The 20,526-nt window shown below is 34.7% G+C and overlaps 1 protein-coding gene across 1 annotated transcript; it reads left to right on the forward strand.

Annotated features, from left to right (window-relative positions):
- The first annotated feature begins 597 nt into the window (after nucleotides 1-597).
- puraa (purine-rich element binding protein Aa) lies at nucleotides 598-16,353 on the forward strand. Its single transcript, XM_088932844.1, has 2 exons — nucleotides 598-629; nucleotides 12,741-16,353. The coding sequence occupies exon 2, from the start codon at nucleotides 12,829-12,831 to the stop codon at nucleotides 13,687-13,689; it is 861 nt and encodes a 286-aa protein (XP_088788970.1). The 5' UTR covers nucleotides 598-629; nucleotides 12,741-12,828; the 3' UTR covers nucleotides 13,690-16,353.
- Nucleotides 16,354-20,526: the final 4,173 nt, after the last annotated feature.

Consider the following 20,526-nt stretch of genomic DNA (forward strand, 5'->3'; position numbering starts at 1 on the left):
TACTGAAGCACGATGGGCGGTTTCCTGGAAGCCGGACTATGCGCACGTGTTTCCAATTGCATAGGGCTACAATTAATATTGTTTATGGGATAAAAATTAGCAGAAAAGACCCATGCACCCATATATTCTGTCGCACTGATCTGAATCAAAATACATACACATTCATACTTATGTCCGATAAATAAACAATTGTTAAATTATCAACTAATTTAAAATTTGAGCGGTTGATATGGTGATAATAACAGAACATATATCGAAACCCTGAAATGCCTTTTTTTTATATATGTCGCTCATATTGAATCTTCGGGAGCACTAGCCTTCTCCTAACTCGCTTGCACCCAGGCAGCAGGAGCGACACACTGCAGCTGCTGCCGTTCCCTTGAACTCAACGCGCTGACGTTGCGGACCCGGCGTATAGCGTCCTAGCCTTGCGTGCGTCCGTCTCCATGCCACGACTCGCTGTTTCTTTCCATCTTCGCAAGCGGAGGATCCTTGAAGCTCTGTAGCGGCAGTCTGAGTGTAGGCCTCCTCAGAAACTGCACTACTTCACCTCTGTCTGTAGCCGTGTCTACTTCTGACAGGCTGCACAACAAGCTCTGTACTTGCCTCTGCCTGCAGAAACTCAGCGGGTAAGGTTTATAGATCCTCATCGCTGCTCATTTATGTCGCTGACAGGAAAAAAGAAACGTTTGCTAATTTTTGCACCTGTAATTTTTAAATATTTGACAATTACCGGTAAACAATTAAATTCACCCATTATTATAGATGCTCAGTGCTTCGATTAAATTGTAATTTCCCATGTATTTTTTCTTTAAAATATGCATATATTTTTCCTCGATGTGTATTGTTATCTACAAAAATATTTATTTGTAAACCATCTATTATTCAGGTGTTACAAACACAACTTTAGTCCAGAGACCTTGATCATACCCTTGCAAACATCAGAGAAACACAGTAGTAGTATAATTGGTTACTTAGAGTCTTCAAAATAGTCTTGTTCTGATGCACTTTGTTGCATGCTATTCAGAATTGAGAGCCAATGTTGCCACAATGGGATGATTTGGGTCTCGTCTTTTGCCTTTGGGTAAACACAAATGGCAAGAGAATCCTTAATGTTGACAATCATGGAGTCACATGAAAAAAAAATGGATAAATTCCCAAGTTGGTCATTGATTTTGGTCATGCATTTGAACCTTAAAAGCTTTTGAATCAGGATTATTTGTGACATATTCTGAACATAAGCACAGCTGAAGTGCCATTGTATGCTTAAGAAGAAATATGTAAAAATGTGTTTACTTATATTCATTAACCCCAACATGAAACCACAGTTTAAGCCAATGGATATTTATTGGTAAATGTGATTGCATTTATCATTGATGCAGTTTTATTTTTTTCAGATAATTGTTTACCATTGTTAGATTTTTCTTTTTACCGGTCCTGTTTATGGTTTTTGACAGTTAATATAGAAACTAATAAAGAGGAAATGTATCTCTCATTGGAACTCACATGCCAAATATTTTCTGTTAAATACTGTTTCAACAATTAAATAACTCACTGCAATATTTGAACAGCTGGATGCTATTTAGATTCTGAATTGTGCCCTCATTTTATAATAAATAACAATTTATCCTGTGTTCTTATTCTAAAAGTTTAATTAATCCTAAAAAATCTGCACAAACTCAACATATCATCTGCAAAACATTGTATAAAGAGTTTTGTGTATACAGTATATGCACCGTTTTGTACGTAGTGATTATGTAGCATTCTGTATAAGGATGTTAGTTAAGTTGAAGATGTTATACAAAAAAAAATCAGAGGACCTATTTTTATTAACTGAATGCAGAATAAATGTAAATGTTGTAAACTACAAAGTGTTCAAAGTATAATCGGAGAGAACCGACATTAGTAAATGCACAGTCTACTTTTTTTATCATTTGTTTTCATTAATTTAATCTTTTTAGTGATGATGACATATATTCAGCTTGTGTAGTAACAATTTAAATTCGTTTAACAATCATAAATAAGAAGCCAAATGTGCATTCTGTTAAATGAATATTCTATCTGCATGTGTTAATCTTTCTAACTAGTTTAATTAGTTAAACAAATTGTATTATTTGGGCTTATGTGTCCATTTTATACTGATTTCAATTTATATATTTTGTCTTACCTGACTGGTATTATTTTTTGTTAAAATAATGGAAGAGTCAATGGTGTGAATAAAATGGAGAAATTAACACCTAAATCTGAAAGCGATTACCTTGGAATTTGGATAACTAATTTGGAGTTGTAAATAAAAGATTACCAACATGACCTCCAACGGAAAAGATGAAAACTGTAAAAATATATTTAAGTTTTCAAGAGCACTGAAATTGGAAACTTTTCCTATGCTCATCGTAGATATATCAGTAAGAAGGCCAACAGTAGAACCAGTAATAGTTTTTATAGATTAAGGTATTTCTGCTGTTTCACAGTTGTCTGCAGTATTATTCTTAACTGATGAAAGTATGCATGGAAAATTTGAATTGGGATTGAGCTTTAAAAACTAAAAAAACTGTGTTATTCCTAATTTAAAAAGAAAAATCAATAATAGCCTTACTGGATCTTCACATTAAACATTATAGGATGAAGGCTGCAGAAAAAAGGCAGATCCAAGGCCTGAAAATTGAAGGATAATTCATATCAGACGTCCTGTATCAGATTAATAAAAAATCTCTCTATGTGCTGTACATTGTTACATTATTTAGATTAACAGTGCCATGCAATACAATATTTTTAGTTTATTAAACTGCTAAATATTTTACATTGAAGTATGAAGACAGATGCCTCTTTGCTCTAAAAATGTCACCTGTAATTCAGCTATTTTAATGTAAGATTTTAATTTTCAAGTTAAAATTAGCATGTTTTCAGGATTATACTTCTAAGACATCAGGGCAGAGCAATCCTTGGAAGTGTAATATCTCTGTGACCCACTGCATTCAACGGGAAGATGTTTCTTGTTGTATTTCACAAACACTTATCTCTGCTATCTACCTCTGAATTAACAATTCCGTGACTCCAAACATCCCAAATACAACATGAATCAAAGCAGATTGGATAGCAGAGAGCTCTCTAAATCTTAATAACATTCTTAGAGATATGAATTAAGTTATTGTAAGTTAGGCCCTTATTTTTAAAATCCTTAAAGTGCTTCAAACACCATACTTCCTATGAGGATTTAAGGGTCTAATACTGGGACCTTAATATTTATTTAATTGCTATAAGCAATGCATTTAGCTTAAAACACTACATATAAACTCAATTTAAACCAATGAAGTGTAAAATAACTACATGGTGCATGTTGTGTAAATTATTGTTGATGTTATTATCATGTTTAGTTGTGGAATCTGCAGTTTTGTTTCTTTGCTCTTCAGTCAGTGCATCTGGTGCTCAGATGATGTGATCCCCGCATGTACAGTACTGTATGTTCATTTCTTTGTTGTATCTATAATCTCTAATTAACCTTCCTCTCTTTACTGCTTACTAATTAGTGGCTGTCTAAAGGGTTTAGATCTTAACGGCAGACAGAGAAGCCCTAGTAGGCTCGAAGAAATAATACCAACATTTCTTGTGATCAACTTTTTAATAATACAAATATTATAATTAAAATACCTTGAATTGAAATAAGACATTTTAAAAGGCAGTGCAACTACAAATTGTTACATGAATCTAAACTGTATATTATAGCAAACAGCTACATATAAACAGTGAAGAAACTATAACATATTCATTACTATTTATTATATATTTTAAGGCAGTGAGATGGTATGTTTATAGCTGTTGTTTGTAGTAATGTACATAATTTCATTGTATTACATTCTCTATTACTCTTTTGCCATCGGTTTTTGTTTATGCAAATGCTTATTTGTGCTTCAGCATTTTGACTCTCTCAGTAGTGAGCCCTTTTATAATTTCACATAAAATTCACTCGCCTGTGCCACATGAGCTTATGTCAGTGTATCAGAGGCTTTACACTAGCAAGATGACTTTGAAATTAGTAACATTTGATTTTCATTACAAAGTTATATTGTTTTGAACAAGTATAGTGTAAGTTGCATTGTTCATTTTGATTGGCTTGTTGAAAAGCATAAAACTGCCAATATATAAAAAGTTACATATTCTCTTCTGATGTTTATTATTTGGGATTTCTTTTATCACCAATGACTACGATAACGTGATTTGATATTGTGCAATCTGTCAAGAGCTTTTTCTCTAGAATTCGTTCTATACATAAATACAATTACCCCAATTTGTTTAGGATTTAAGAACGAAAAAAAGTCGTTTAGGCTTTATCCTAAAAGAACATTAAATCAGTGTCTATATCAAATTCACTCGTTTACATAATTATTTAGAAATATTTATATATTTTTGTTTGTTTCCTGCTACACATTGGTCCCGTTTATTATTCTTGCGAAATAACTAAAGGGAAAATCGTTGCTCTATAGAAATCTCGCGTGTCCAGCGTTTTCCATTGAAAGATAATTATAATTCTCAGCTACTGTATATAGGAAAATTGGAATTATGCATTGCGCTTTTATTTTATAATGAACATCAGTTCGCCGTATAGTCTTGTTATAACTAAGTAATCTTCTCAAATTCACCACATGATGAGCCAGATCCTATGGTTTATGTGAACGTGAACGTGAGCGGGTTTTTTATATTTGCTTGTAATGCCGGTATATTTGCATATGTATTGAACCATTATTCTATTTTTACCTTGGTTCCTCTCAATAAAAATACCAAGTGGAACATTACCATGAATACGTTATGGCCTGTATTTGGTCTGAAGGGAGTTACACGGTACACGTGTAAATTGCCTTTGTCTTTTCAATATAACTTCTTTATTAATAATAAAACTATTATGTAAACGTTGAAAATATTAAGTTGGCTGCGTATCAGAAGTAAACGCATTAAGTACTGTAGCTCAGGTCCTGAATAGATGCGCAGATGTCCTGAATCATTCTTTTGATTTTTGACCAGTTAGCTGCACAATATACAACATCTATCGGGCTTAGGTAGTAAACATCATCAAAAAATAGTCTAAACTGTTACTCTTACAATTAACATCCTTAATGCAACTTGGATATAATTAATGTTAAATATCTAATCTATGGCTTGAAACTGGTGGTAGCCTGAACTCTGTTCCATTGGATCGACCGATGTGTCTCACCTTCTGCAGCCAACTCGAAAATCTAATTACTTCATTTTGCTGAATAAACAAACACACAAATACTTAACGAACGAATGAGCGAATGAGTGCCATAAAATTATAATGCTAATGCTTTTCATGACTGATCTATAAACGTAGTGGATAGTTATTATGAGAATTTTACTCTAAAAGTCAAGGGCAGCTAAGTCTAGTTCACTTAATTTTTAAAATAAAAGGAATTTTATCCTTAAGATTTTGTAGTATGTTTTAATACTTGAAGACCACTTTATGAGGTAGAAAATGTACTTAAATTAACAACATAAAAATACTCTTCAACATACTTTTAATTGAGAACTTTAAATCGTTTTAGAAAAAAGGAGACTTTTCATTTTCCAGAAAGGACTAGAACTGAAAATCCAGTACAGTAGTGCATGGTAATACAAACTTTTTTCTCAAGCCCTTTAAATCTAAGGACTGATATTATGAATCTCTTAGCCCAGAGACTATGAATATATTATTATTAACATGTATCCACACATCTTCCTTGCTCTCGGATATTGGGAGCAAGACTATTTGTTTACACTGAATATCCTCAAAATAGTTGTATTGATCAACGCAATGACCTTGGAAGACTTGTTTTTTCCCTGATTTGACAGAGAAAATAGATTTGAAAATAATGTTTAACAACGCTGTAAAAATGCAGTACGGTTAAAATGTCTAATACATTTCTAATACGTGACGTGTAAAGGCGAGTAACGAAACAGTTAAGAGTTGATGGCGTACATTAGTAAAATTACACACACTGTCAAAACACTGAAAATATAACATAAATTGACTAATTATTATCGACAAACTGGAAATAGAAGTACGCAGGATTCTCAAAGTGTTATATAATCTTGAATGCAATTCAACTCAATTCGAAACGATTATTATGATAAATTTTAATTGAATATAGAAGCATTTTCTTGTTTTTCACACCTTAATAATAATAAAACGGTTTTACATTAAGGGTTTTAACAGATGCTTAATACGATTCGTGTAAGTGACCTGTAAAACTAAAAAAACGAATAGAACACGCAGCATAGAGATGCACAGACGAAACAGAGTTAATATAATAAATAGAACAAACCAACATACAAGAACAGAAAGTATTTCATATCAAGAATCTATACTGAGATTAGTGGCATTAATCAAGGAAGGCAAACCGAACCTCACGAAAAGCAAAAGGATTTATGAAAAAAACTGTCGATTTAAATGTATTGCTTGTATTTGGGTCAGCCAGCCTCCTCCTCTGAAGTTGGTTGTATCTAAAACATATTCGATCTGGCACAATACACTGTTATTCGCTTGACTGACTAGAATGGTATGTGCCAAATCTATTTATAGAAATAATGAAAATTGAAACTGGAATAATCATTTAAAAATCGGAGTACTATTTTTTTTCTCAGCTCGAATTACAGTACATTACGAAATGTTTTCGTTAGGTCTACAAATATATTTTATATATGTAACTAGAAAAAAATAAATTCGTTAAAAATAATATAACATAATGGTTTGAACGTATCAAGAAACGTTTGCAAGTTGAAGTTTATTGAAAAAGTCCGACTGCATCGTACATGCACGCGCTTGTTGAACTATTGTGTTGAAATCTCACCAAGATTAAACGCGAATTCAAACTGCTCTCACCGCTCCCTTTCATGCAGAGCTTGTAGTTTGATGTCACATTGATATTGAAATTAAATGAAAGCATTTAAAATGTCCTTAAATAAGTGCAAAGAGGTTATTTTTTATATGAAGCTAAATAAATAATACAGTCTAGCGATTATTCGTTTGCTAAAAGACTGATAAGAATGGTTACTTGTGTGTAACAGTTTTAGAAGACTCGTTCCGTTTTTATTACATCTTTAAGAGACATCATTCAGGGATTCTGGATCAGTTAAGTGCGGTTTTCAGAAAACGTAATTTCTTCTGCACAGTTTGGCTTTAGCTTGCTGCCAATCCGAATTACTATAAATTTGAATATAAATGTCATTAATTATTTTATTGTTACGACTGATTCTTGAAAGGTTTTGGTAAGTCTTCGTTTTAGCGACAAAGGCCAGAATAGGCAGTAGAAAGTTGGTTAATGTACAGTATACTGTCTGATCACTGATCAAATTGGCAACCGACTAGTCTATTTCTCTGAATGCTATTCATCAGTCTCAAATTGTGAAATTAAAATTCAAATAAGCCTTGTATGGAGCATTTGAATTTGAATTAAACTTACTATGAAATTAAAATGTGGCATTACTGTATTTGGAAATAGCTATTATATAATTGTTTTCATATAACTCCAAAAGTTTCACTTACAAAAAAAAATGGAAAATAATTTTGTTGTCAAGCATGCGGAAGTTTCGATTAGTTATTTGTTGTATGTTTTTACTGTGCATTTTTAGACTTTGAATATTTTGTTGTCACATCTGCGCACATTTTATGACTAATTTGTGGAAGCCCGATAAATGTTAACTACACCTCTTTTGATATATTTGATTTTTTTCCGTTTTTCTTGTGGTAGATAACTTTTGTGAGAAGTAATTCTGTTATTGTCCCACGGAAGCCCTACAATGATTTTGAAGCCGAAAATAGACATACTTACATAATAACAGGTAATATCCAAAAGGCGATTGGAAAACGACAAAGATATTCAGTTTAAGTACGTCATTCAACGTCTATTAGCTTGTAAAAAATCTGAATTAAGGCCATTAATTGACAACAATTATGAACGTTTATATTAACATAGAGTTAGAGATCATACGTTTTTACTCCAGATAAATGATCTATGGGTTATAAATCTGAGTTATACTTCAGTTGTTATTCATAAATTTAAAAAAAATGGGGAATTTTGACACACTTGCTTAAATAATTTGCTCTAATAAATAATTAAAAATATGGAATTAAACCAAGGTGCCCTTCAGCCTTCCTAGTCTGCTTTCGGTGCTTGATTTAGTTGTGCAAATGGATGAAAAGCCTTTCCTTAAGATCATTTAGAATAATCCTTGTATTTATTATGTGGGAAAGCGATAACAAATATGTATGAGTCTGGGGGAAGGGACCACATTTTGCAGTTCACAACAACTTGTTATAAAACCGTATTATCTGACATCTCACATCGACTGTACATGTATTGCGCTTAACTAACCAAGGGTCTTGCAAAATCAAGTGAAGCTTCAAAAATGAAATAGACTTTTTTGTGTATGTTTCTGATTCACTAACAGATACTTTTGTTAAGACCGGTGATTTGTGAACTTGTTTTTCACACTTTCCAAATTTGTTCTGTAGAGCACTAGGTTTCAATACCTTATTTTTCAGGCAACCATTGCAGAAGTTACATGTCGTGTCTTCGTTTAGAACAGTCCTTAGAGAACAGAGAATATGAAACAAACAAGTAATAATTCAACCTTTATATCGTTTGTTAACTGCTTTTTAACCCTAGGATCGCACCCGGAAGTTTGTTGAAGAGTTCTAGTGCATCAGGATACATGACGTGGTTAGAAAATTAAACCAAATTTCTGCAGCTCTTAAAGGAAAGGCGCGTGTCCTGTTCTCTGCCCTGTGATAGACTTGTTTTTTGGGTATAGTCACTGGGATCCTGATATTATTCCAGAAGCGCAGGGCACTAGGTGTGACTTCACTCCTGATGGGACGCCAGTTGCTTGGGACTGCGCACACACCTGGACAATTTAAAAACACCCAAGCCAGCAAGCAAGCCATGTAATAAAAACGCTGTAGATATGCTGTACGAGAGCAACGACTGGATGTTTTCAGAACGACCCGAATATATCAAAATTTTCGATTTATAAAGCTGTTTTAGAAGAAATTTTCAATGTTTGTTTTTTTGGTTATATTTTTAGAAAAAAAGTTTTAAAAAAATCCTCTGCAAAAAAGTCTAAAAAGATGAAGTCTTTCAGAAAATGTTACGTTTTATGAAGTATTCAAATGTATCTGAAATGTATTTTGTTTTGGCTCTCAACGCGCGTTTATGGTTTTAATGAAGATCAGAGCATTCGACTAGTAGTAATATCTGTAGCAGTGCTTTATATTAAATTAAAAATTAAATTATTTTTTTTTCTTTTTTGTGTCTAAAATAGCAGTTATTGCGACGAATAACTCCGTAAAATTATAAATACTAAAGGCTTATTTGTTCCCATGTCCGAATTATTTATTGCAGATAGTAATACGCTAGTCTTAGTCTTTAATGTATAAATGAATGATTTTCAGAATGGCCACACTTTTCATATGGCATGAGGAGGATATTTATAATTAGTTTGTATCTGATTTGATTACTTTTAAGTTTGTTTTGTTTTTTTTAAATAGCTTATGGGTTGTAGGACTTTTTAAAATAGAAGGGTAAACACAGCGTTATTGAAGTACCAAAAGCACAAACCTCTGTTCCTCTACGCTGCTAAACGAAGACAGGGGAATCAGAACCCTGCTAGTGCGTTGTAACTCTTGGGAGTTTGTATTAAGCAAACGTTACCTACAGTAAATAGCTGTTATAACACCTTTGCTTCTAAGACCGTAAAATATATTTTCACAATATTCAGGTTAAATCAATGATATACTGGATATACTGTAGACAATTTCTTATGGGGTTGTGCAACTACAAATATTAAGTATTTCAGAGGTTACTATATGACGATCAGTGACAAGAAATATTTGAATAAGGAGCTTTTTGGTTAATAATATGATGCAATTGACACATAAGGATAAAGGATACCATACAAAATTTTAAATGTTAATGCATTATTAAGTGAAAAAAAAAACATAAAGGAGAACTAACCCTAACCCTTTACATCGGAAGAAGGCTCCACAGCCGAAACATTGTGTTTTTTTTCTTCTCTTTTCAGCATGGAATACACCTTTTACTTGTTACCCCAAATAAAGGAGAAAATATACATTGCTTTGTAAATGACCTATACTGTGCTTGTAATGCATTTCAAAGTCATTTCGTCTTGCGGGACTGGCAATTCGCAATCTTTCCTTCTGCCTTCTGTAATCAGGATTTGATCGCTTTACATAGCTTGCTCTGTACAGAGCAAGTAAGACATTTTAATTAACTTCAAAAAATGAGTTTGCACAACAAAAGCACCACCAACAAGAAGAAAAAAAACGTGATCGGAAATTGAATGAAGAGACAAAATGTAGGATTAAATATAATAACATTTTAGTTGTAAATAAGCTCCTGTAAGAGGAATTCTGTATATTGATTATGAAGGCAAATTCTTTATGCGTTAAATTTCCAAGATAAGCGGTAAGTGGAGATAGTAGACAAAATGGATGTCAAAGTTGACCATTTGCGCACAAAATATAAATGCCTACAGCTCACAAATAATACTGCGCTAAATGAACTGTAAGATCTCATTATAACAAAATAAAAGCAGAGGTGTAAAAGATTACTACTGAAAATACCAGATGCTATGAAAATGTACATTAAAATCTTTAGTTAATTATTCGAAGAAAAACAAAATCAAATGAAAATTGGAATATTTACAACAGGAAAAGGCAGGGTATTTCCAGAAATTATGCAAGATCTGGGAGGCGAAATCCTTAAAGATTGCGGCTCCATCCCGACTGACAGCTGAATCCCAGAACCCTGCACTGAGGGCACAGGGGCATTTCCGCAAAACAGCGATCCACCTGCGATAAGCACCTCCTCCACCCATCCAGGAATCGTGCGTGAGCTAAGAAATACTGTCCTGAAATTCGGTTCCTAATATTGCACTACCCTGTTACCATTTTTCAAATATTACCATTTAAACGAACACATTTTTCTACAATTTTTTCGTTTTATTTTGTTTAAATACAAGTGAATGATTTTTAAGAAAAATGTGACTTCTTTGTGATACTTAGGCCTATTTTCCTAAGAACTAGTCGAAGACCAATTGATAGCTATCTCAAACTTGCACTGAGCTAGGCCGGTACAACTAAAATTTATGGTTTAAAACCGAATACAGCGGTACAATACAGACTGTAATAAATGTATGCAGTGATGTTTGTGTTTTAGCTATTGCTTTATTTGCTTTATTTTGTAATCCTTCATTTATCTTTCTATTGCCCCCATACTTTATGGCGACTTAGTTTTGCATCTCCGTGTAACAAGGTGGTCTATTCTACTCTTACTCTTTAATTTATCTTTCTCGCATCATAGGACGTAACCTTTTTACTGCGATTTTCCTTTGTTCAGCTATATTCAGCATTTCCCTATATGTTACCTGTGCATACTTTCATTTTCAGAAATGCAAACTTTAAAAGATATAATAACTATATTTACTACTAGATTGTATGTATAGTTTAGAATTAAGCATTACATGTCTAAATTGCCTTAAATGTTACCAAACGTTAAAAAGCTAGACGTTGTGACTTAGACAACTTAGTTATTTTTGTAAAAAAATATGTGATATATTTTTTATAATAACATACTGATAATCTCTACAGATACAACGTCTAAAAATCCTGAAAATGAAAGGAAATCTCGACACTGTAAAAACAGATAAATGACGTAGCTGACCAGCGAGTTCAACTGAGATCTTGTTTTGATTTAATTGATAATTAACAAATAGGGGAATAACTAAACTAATATATACAAATATATGTTAATGTATGTCTTATTTTCGTACCCCACATAACTAAATGGATAACTGAAGACAGAAGTCGACAAAAAAGGAGTTCAGGTCATTTTAACATGTATACATGGTCATCATAGTCTTTTCAGTCATGGGACTGAAACAAGTCATTCCAAATTCCAACAGACACTGGGGTGAATATTTATTTTCTTCTAAAAAGCTTTATTAAGGAAAAAACAAAAAACTAACGACATTTAAAATGGTGTATTGCGCCCTATTTATTTGAATAGGCCTACTTGGCTAATGATTAGATTAAGTGGAAGTATCGGTGTATGTAGGTTATAGCAGAAAACATTGTCGCGGATTTATGGTCAGGAAAACTGCACAATTCGTCAAACGTATGTTTTTCATTGTTGTTTTGGTATTCTTAAGATAGAAGTTAAATGAAAAAAATACACAGTGCGATTTACCGAAAATTAAGATAAATTCAACCAATGTTTTGGTCATTTTTATTGATTAAACTCAGTTTTCCTAAAGACTAAGTGGGGAAAAAAGTAATGATTCAAATTCACAACCAGAGCAGGGGTACAATATATGTAAATTCATTTAAAACATTCAAATTCTAGTTTTTTTTAATACAGTATCGGTCTAAAACCATGTCTGCAGAAGACGCAGGGCTTTACTCCATGTTTATCCTAGATATTGCGATGTTACATTAAATGGAGTCATCTTGTACTTTTTTCAGCGACGTGGGTGTTGTTGTTGTTGTTTTTTTAACAGAACAAACGCGCCTCGCCATTCTAAATACTAATCGGCGTGTTTATGAATGTGTCAGGATTAATAACATGTCCAGTTTTCCGCACGCTGGCTCCTCATTGGAGACCCCCGGTGCCGTTGCTATGCCAGTGCGCGTCCCCGCCGTCTGTCAGCCCTGTGTTGCTGTGTCTCCGCAGATCTCGCGAGAACGGCGGCGCGGCTGGCTGGAGGTGGCTGCAGCAGCAGGCAGAGGGAGAGAAGGCAGGCAGGCAGGCAGGCAGCATCATGGCGGACAGAGACAGTGGAAGCGAGCAGGGAGGAGCAGCCACGGGCCCGGGCGCCGGCTCCCTACACCCAGTGGCGGGAGGGGCGGGCTCGGCTTCCGGGCTGCAGCATGAGACGCAGGAGCTCGCCTCCAAGCGGGTCGACATCCAGAACAAGCGATTTTACCTGGACGTGAAGCAGAATGCGAAGGGCCGCTTCCTGAAGATAGCCGAGGTCGGGGCCGGGGGAAACAAGAGCCGCCTGACGCTCTCCATGTCCGTGGCCGTGGAATTCCGCGACTACCTGGGTGACTTCATCGAGCACTATGCCCAGCTGGGGCCGAGCAACCCGGACATAGCGCAGGATGAGCCCCGGCGAGCCCTGAAGAGCGAGTTCCTGGTGCGGGAGAATCGGAAGTACTACATGGATCTGAAAGAGAACCAGAGGGGCCGGTTTCTGAGGATCCGTCAGACCGTGAACAGGGGGCCTGGCTTGGGCTCCACGCAGGGCCAGACGATCGCCCTCCCCGCACAGGGACTCATTGAGTTTCGCGACGCCCTGGCGAAGCTAATTGACGACTACGGGGTAGAAGACGAGCCTGCCGAGTTGCCCGAGGGCACCTCCTTGACTGTGGATAACAAGCGTTTTTTCTTCGATGTGGGCTCTAATAAATACGGGGTGTTCATGCGGGTTAGCGAGGTGAAGCCCACTTACCGCAACTCCATCACTGTCCCCTACAAAGTGTGGTCCAAATTCGGAAACACGTTCTGTAAATACGCCGAGGAAATGAAGAAGATCCAGGAGAAACAGAGGGAGAAAAGGGCATCCGAGCTCCAGCAACAGCAGGAGGAAATTCACGGGGATGATGGAGATGAAGATTGATAACTGTAGAGCAAGATTTACAACAGATTAACAAAAGAGAAAAAAAGATAATGAAAAAAAAAACTTTACTGTAAAAATAAAAAAAACTGTAACTGTTTAACTCCAAGGGAGCACCACCCACCAAACCTCCACAAACTGACAGTTATGACTTGTTGTCACCCATCGCTGGATGTTATCCACTTACCCACCATTTAAACAGTAAGCAGCTGCTAAAAACAAAGTAATAACATTATATATGAACTGTGTTTCCTACTTGATTAAAATTATAAAGAACTGAGTGTTTATTTCCCTAATTAACCAAGAACTTTTGTACACGTTCAAGCTATTAAAAAGTGTTTGAAATGTTCAAATGGAAATATTGCCGAGTTATATGAAAAAGTCCTTTTCATGTGAGCTAACATTTGACTTTAGCACAAAAGAGATATTTTAGAAGACAATTTTTTTTAGTTTTGTTTTTCTTTTTTAACCAAACTTTCAGACCTTATACAGAGGCTACCATAGTACGTTTGACACCCTATATACCTGTGATTAGAACCGTGTATATATATATGAGGGCTAGGCATGCTGTGTTGGAGCTTTGTTTAAATGTTATGCAGAAGTATGTAGAGTAAAAGGTACATAGGTTAATTCATGCAAGGTAATTAATAAGTGCTCTCTTTTATACAATATGCATTGCATCGGAACCTTAAGCATATTAAGCTGGTCAGTGGGTCTTCTGTGATCATAAAATGTAAAAAAATAGACATTTAAATGAATATTGCAAAGTTCTTCATGAAAAAAAACATAAACAGAAGAGAAAGTATAAATTTGTCTCAGCTTGTCATGCTATGTGTATAAAATGTACCTGTAAGACCCTAAATGTTTTGATATTTGATTAGATAGTGCAGTAGCAACATGCAGCAGTTTCCTGGTGGGATGTGTACACTATAACTTATCATATCTGTTTTTGTTAGAAGGTTCTGTTTTTCTTTTCTATATAATCAACCCCTTCTGTCCTCCGCGTATGTCCATGAAAAACATGGATAGAACTGTTACATTGAAAGTTTGGACTTTGGAAAAATAACAATAAAAATGATTTTGTGAATCACATGTATTTAAATCTTAAAAAACCAACAAAACATTTGAGCACCCACGTTTTTGTGGGGGTAGAACTATACCTTACTAATTTAAAAGCTTAAGTGGCACCTGTGAGAAAGCTGCTGCATGACAGGCTGACTGTACTGAGCATCCTCCGAACATTTAAACAACCTGGTGCCTTATATATTGTACATGTTTATATGCCGGTTTGGTGCTTTTGGAATGCTGTTTTTTTTTTGGGCTTCTGGTTCGCCACAGCACAACTGGTGGTCTTGACTGGATTTTTAAAACCCAAAGAGACAAGTTTTTGTTTTTTTTCTGTAAAGAAAAACAATTGTGTTCCTTTATTCATAAGCTTTCCAGGAAACCACCTTCATGTAAACATGGAATTTGTCACCTAGAAGATGCAAAAGCATGTTCTTCTGAGTTGAGGTTTTACAGGATGAGAGCAAGTTAGATGGGTTCTCAGTGGACTGGAGACAGAGAGAAACAGAAGCCTATAAAGCCCTTTGTGATGTATTCTGTATGTAGACCTATGGCTTGGGCAGTATGTGTATTTTGTAAGTTGCTAAAGACCTCAACTGGAGGATTAGTTAGCATGTCTATTTTTTTTAAAGAGTTACTCCACATTATTCATGTCATTTTGAACATTTTGCTCACAAAGGGTTTCAGTGAAACTTACTAATGCTACATTTCATTACTGTGTGCAATATTGTAAGTGCCAATGGTGGCAATATATGTATATCAATTAAATATATGATTAATATTTGAAAGCATGAGGCTGAATTCCACATTTTTTCTCTTCAAGATGTTAAGCATTTAAATTAACAAAGTCAGACTTACGATGAGTTTCCTGTACTTCAGCAAACTTCTTCCAAGCAGACTCTCTTATTGAACAATCTTCTGCCTATACTTAAAGTTCAAGGCAGTGAGCAACCGATGTGAAAAACATCTTAAGAGCTGCAATTGTTGTTAATGTGTGTACCATACTCCTTTAAATGTGCTTAGCAAAGAGGTTCTTTTGGTCTAATTTGTCAGATTTTTATCCCAACACTACAGTGTTTTGTATGACAGAAGTATCAGCTAGTGAGAGTACACCACACAATTAGTACCTTCTAAATCATGAAAACCTGGCTGGTTCTCATCCTCCTGGATGTCAATCATTTTGTTTGTGAAAATGTTTTGTGAATTTTGTTGGAAAAAGACAGTAAAGTAGATGGCACATAAGGTTTACAGCATGCAGTAATGTTTCCTGATATACTGTAAGTTTAAAAAATGTAATTTGAATGAGATCCTTATAAAACTGTACTTTTTTACTTTCTTTTCTGTTTCATGTGATTCATGTGGTTTTTTCTTTAACTTGAAGAAAATGTTAGTAGCACAGTGCTTACTCTCTGGAGGAAACGTCTTTGTGACAAGTTCTTAATTGTCTGAAAAAGGATCTCAAAGGAATGTCTTGTACGAATTTTTTTTCCTCTTTAACTTATGTTGCCTCCCACGTCAGAAAAAGTTATATTCAATAACTCCTTAATGGGGAAAGTATGATTTATGTAAATTTTACAAATTTTAAAATAAAACAATGTTAATTTACCTATGTCCCAAAGGGAGAGAAGTTTCATCTTTAGTGTTGTTTTTTATTTATATTCTCATTTATGGTGGGAATGAATAAATAGGTATGTAATACTTGACAATGATTTAAGTTTAATAATTAAAAAATAATGATCACACAAGGCATGCTTTGGTTTTAACTTCTATCTTGTATTTGGTGTTGTGTGGTCCAAAGAAGTCCCTCATCATGCAGGCTTGCCTTATAGTTGTCCACCAGGCAATAGTGTGGGATACGTACGCTCTAGTGAACCAGCTTCGTGTTCATTAGCAGGACTCACAAGTGAATAATTATAATGTTAAAGCCACAATGTGTATGTATCATTTCTGTGTATGTATAATTTAATTAATAATCAGTGTTGATAGTTTTCATTATTGTTTTATAACTAATAAGCAAATGTAGTTTACTATTTTGTTTAGCTTCAGATCTGAAAACCAACATCTGTGGAGTAGCTCTTTAGCATAAACTGTGAAGCATGTGTTTATATATATTTAATTGCAACTTCTTAATATACAACAGATAGTTTCAAGTGATTCCTCTTGGCAAGCTGCATATATCTTAAAACAAATTTCTTATACATTTCTTCTATTACCAGTGAACTTAATTTTGATTTATGTAAAAGATTGAGTCATGTAAACATAATCTTGCTATGGGAGTATCTTCATTACTTTCAGCTCTTAGAAGTTTATTTTGGGGTGTTGCTTTTTCTTCATGGAACAAGGCTTTTTGAAAACGTTTGGTTAATTGCTGGTTGGGCTTTCTAGGAAAGATGTTGTCCCTTTGTATAATAGTGTTATTATATATTACGTTGTCTCATTGGATACTGCTGACTGTTAAATTTAGTTTAAAACCTGCAATTGCCCCATGATATTTGGGGTAAAGTTGAAACTACAGTAAAGGGCTTGCTATTTCTGGGTTTTCACCAGTACTTGTCTGAATTCTTTGAATTTGTATTCTATTAGGATATTTCCCTTGGACATTTGTCTGTAATCCGCTATTTAGTTTGCTTTACTGAATCATGTGAGAAGGCCTCACTATTATAGACCTAAACAAACACTTCTGAAAGGTTTTCCTTCCCACTGTCACAGTAAATAGATTATCTTACAGTATTGTTACTTTTAACCCCAAAAATATGTTCAGAAGTAACATTTTTTTGTCTGTTAATGTCTTGACTGTAAAATAAAATACTTGACCAGGTTTGTATTATAATTATACAATGTTGTCTGAGTAAATGCTGGATATGCAGGTATGTCATATTAAGATAGGGAGTTGCTGACTAGTGCCATACAGTTGCTATTAGTACCCTGTTCCTTTATTAAGACAATCATATTAAAATGTGGTGTTAGTTCATATTGTTAGACTTGCAACAAATAATACACTTCGTGCAACCCAGCCTGGTTATCGTTCTGGCTTTTTTAAAACGGGACATATTTTTTCTTGAAATATTGAACATAGATTCAGAATGTAGTTAATATGTGCAATTTGATTGTCACAAAGCCTGCACATTGGCTAACATCTTTTGTAAGATTAGTTTGGATGGGAAACTGTTTCTTTTTTGTGTGGAGAAACCTGGCTTGCCTCCACAAATCAGATGCAGTGTATGAATGGGGTATCAACAACTGCCAGTAAATGTGCAGTGTAGGTTGTAAAACACTGCTTTGACCAGTGCAGAGCTACAGTATGTTGTCCTTGGCATATGATATCTTTTCCTCAATAATGAGCTACACAGTAACAACCTGACATAAAAAGGGGAGCAAGCTTTGCATTTTTTATGGGGTTGAAGCACATATTCTACATTCATGCACAAATACTAATTCATTTTTAATCAATGCGTAATTCATAAGTTCAGATATTTAAAACATTTAACCAGTATTCTATGCAAAAGGAATTAAAAGGATGGGCAATGACAATTTAGTAAATGTTCATTTCATTACTTTCTGCAATTCTAAGAGCGAATATAATGGTGATAAAGAAGTCCACCAGTTTTTCTCTGGGTGTAGGATTGTTGCTGAGGAGGAGGAATGCCACAGTGTGGGCTGTGCATGCAAATGCATTTCCAGTTACAGCTTCTCTGTGTAAATCTTTCTTTAAATTTCTTCTCAACGTCTTTTCATTTTAAGTACCCATAGGGACCTCAGAAGTCAAAAGCAAATGATTAATCAATTAATAAAAGCTCATCTATTCTCCTTATTGATACATAAAAGCTGAACGCAGATGAACGATTTAATTTTAGGTTTCTTGCACGACATTGAATGATGCTACTGTTATAGAGAAACAATATTCACTCCTGTTTTGAGTTCCTGAAACCCAGGGGTGTGGCATATCCCCTCATAATTAAGTTTGGTTTTCCTTTAAGCTATTTTAAAATCTCTCACGCTGGGTGATATAATTATTTTATCTTCATCCTGTTCTTTATTTATGCCCATAGATAACTTTGATTTACAGTACAATTTCAAATTCAGACATAAGTTGTAGACAATTTAGTAGGGGGTCCAGCCCTTAAACAAGTGCTTCTCAATCCGATCTTCGCCGCTCCTGTGATCGTGTCATTTAACGGTTGCTTATATGTCTGTTCTCGGAAGTTTATTCAATGGCAATTACTCATTGACATGACAATTACTCTTCAAATTATTTTCATAATCTTGTAGTTTTCACAGCATGTACGTCACTGCAGCATTTCAATTGTACATTTTTGTAGTGTAAAACCGATTATACCGTTTCATGTTCTCATTTATTCGGAAATCCTATCATCAAATAAACATTTTGAATGTATTCATAACCACGATTAACTGCTTTTAGAGGTTTTTATGAAATTTGGTAAAATTTTAATAATTTACTAGACTTTCTTATTGCAACAAAGAAAACACATTCCACACTTTTTTTCTAGTCTAAGAACTGACGGCTGACGGCTGTTCTAATTAATGCAATTTTGCTTTCGATATGTTTCTGTGTACCGATTGTTGTATGAGGCACATTTCTAACAACATAAAAAAGTCCTTATAGGCTACCTAGTGATATATAACGCAATTAATCTGCCTTCATTTAAAGACCAATCATTGAAGGCAGCTGAGTAAGGACCACTGGATGAAGATGATTTTATTAATGTTATGATGAGGAGGTGTGAGCGAGGAATAAGTAAAGGTGATTCCACGCTTAACAGCTGTCAGAAAGGAGACTTCCGTCTTTTTAGCCTTCTTCGGGTCCTTTTCAGTTTTGGCGTGGAATTAACCTTTACTTGCTCATCATCTTCATTATTTTCATACTAATTATAACAATAAATATCTTTAAGCAAACTATCACAGAATAAATTCGATACGCAACACCACAACGTTAATGTACCAGAAATGTTTGAAAGAATGTGAAAGAATGCTACATCTGTGGTTTGAAAAATTAGTTTTTGGTGTTAACATCTGGTCCTACTGTTTTCTGATGTTCATTTGATGTAGTAAGAGGAATTTATTTTACGTGAATGACTGTACTTGTTTTGAAGTTCAAACGCCAAATATTTACCATGCTAAAATTTAAATACGATTCTATTGAGTTTTGTGTGCCCGAAAGAACCATTTTGCGCTGAAAAACACTCCAATATCCATTGGACAAGGCATGAATTAAAAAAAAAGTTGTTGAACAAATGGAAAAAAAACAACATTACTGACTCTTCTTTTGATGGCGTTGAAGCATTTAAAATCTATATTTGAAGTGTGACGAATTCACTGTTATTCTGACCGTATCTCTAGACCGTAAGAAGCTGAATTTAATGTTTTTACGGTTTATAAGATGTGTTGTTTCCCAATGACATTATTGTAAATCATCCAAGACCCGGGAGATTATAGTACGCGTACAGAAGCTCGGCGAGTGTATGATTTGACTGTCTGCCCCTAGCCCCGCCCTGGGAGTGCTCCTGTGCGATGGCTCACCCAATCCAACCTCAGTCAATTTCTGCCCGGAATAATGTCCCCTCAGGCATTTTGTAATATCTTTGGAAGTTTATACAGTAGAAGCATGGAGTATGGTTTACATTAAAGCTAAGAATAATTCTGGTTACATTTGATGCAGACTTTTATCTTTAAGCTTGTGTGTTTGGGGAGGGGAAGTAGTGTTTAGGACTGGAGAATAGTTATTTCAAAAACATCTGAGACTTATTCCTAAGTACC

The sequence above is a fragment of the Atractosteus spatula genome, chromosome 14 (assembly GCF_055471065.1).
Source record: "Atractosteus spatula isolate fAtrSpa1 chromosome 14, fAtrSpa1.hap1, whole genome shotgun sequence".
NCBI classification, from domain to species: Eukaryota; Metazoa; Chordata; class Actinopteri; order Semionotiformes; family Lepisosteidae; genus Atractosteus; species Atractosteus spatula.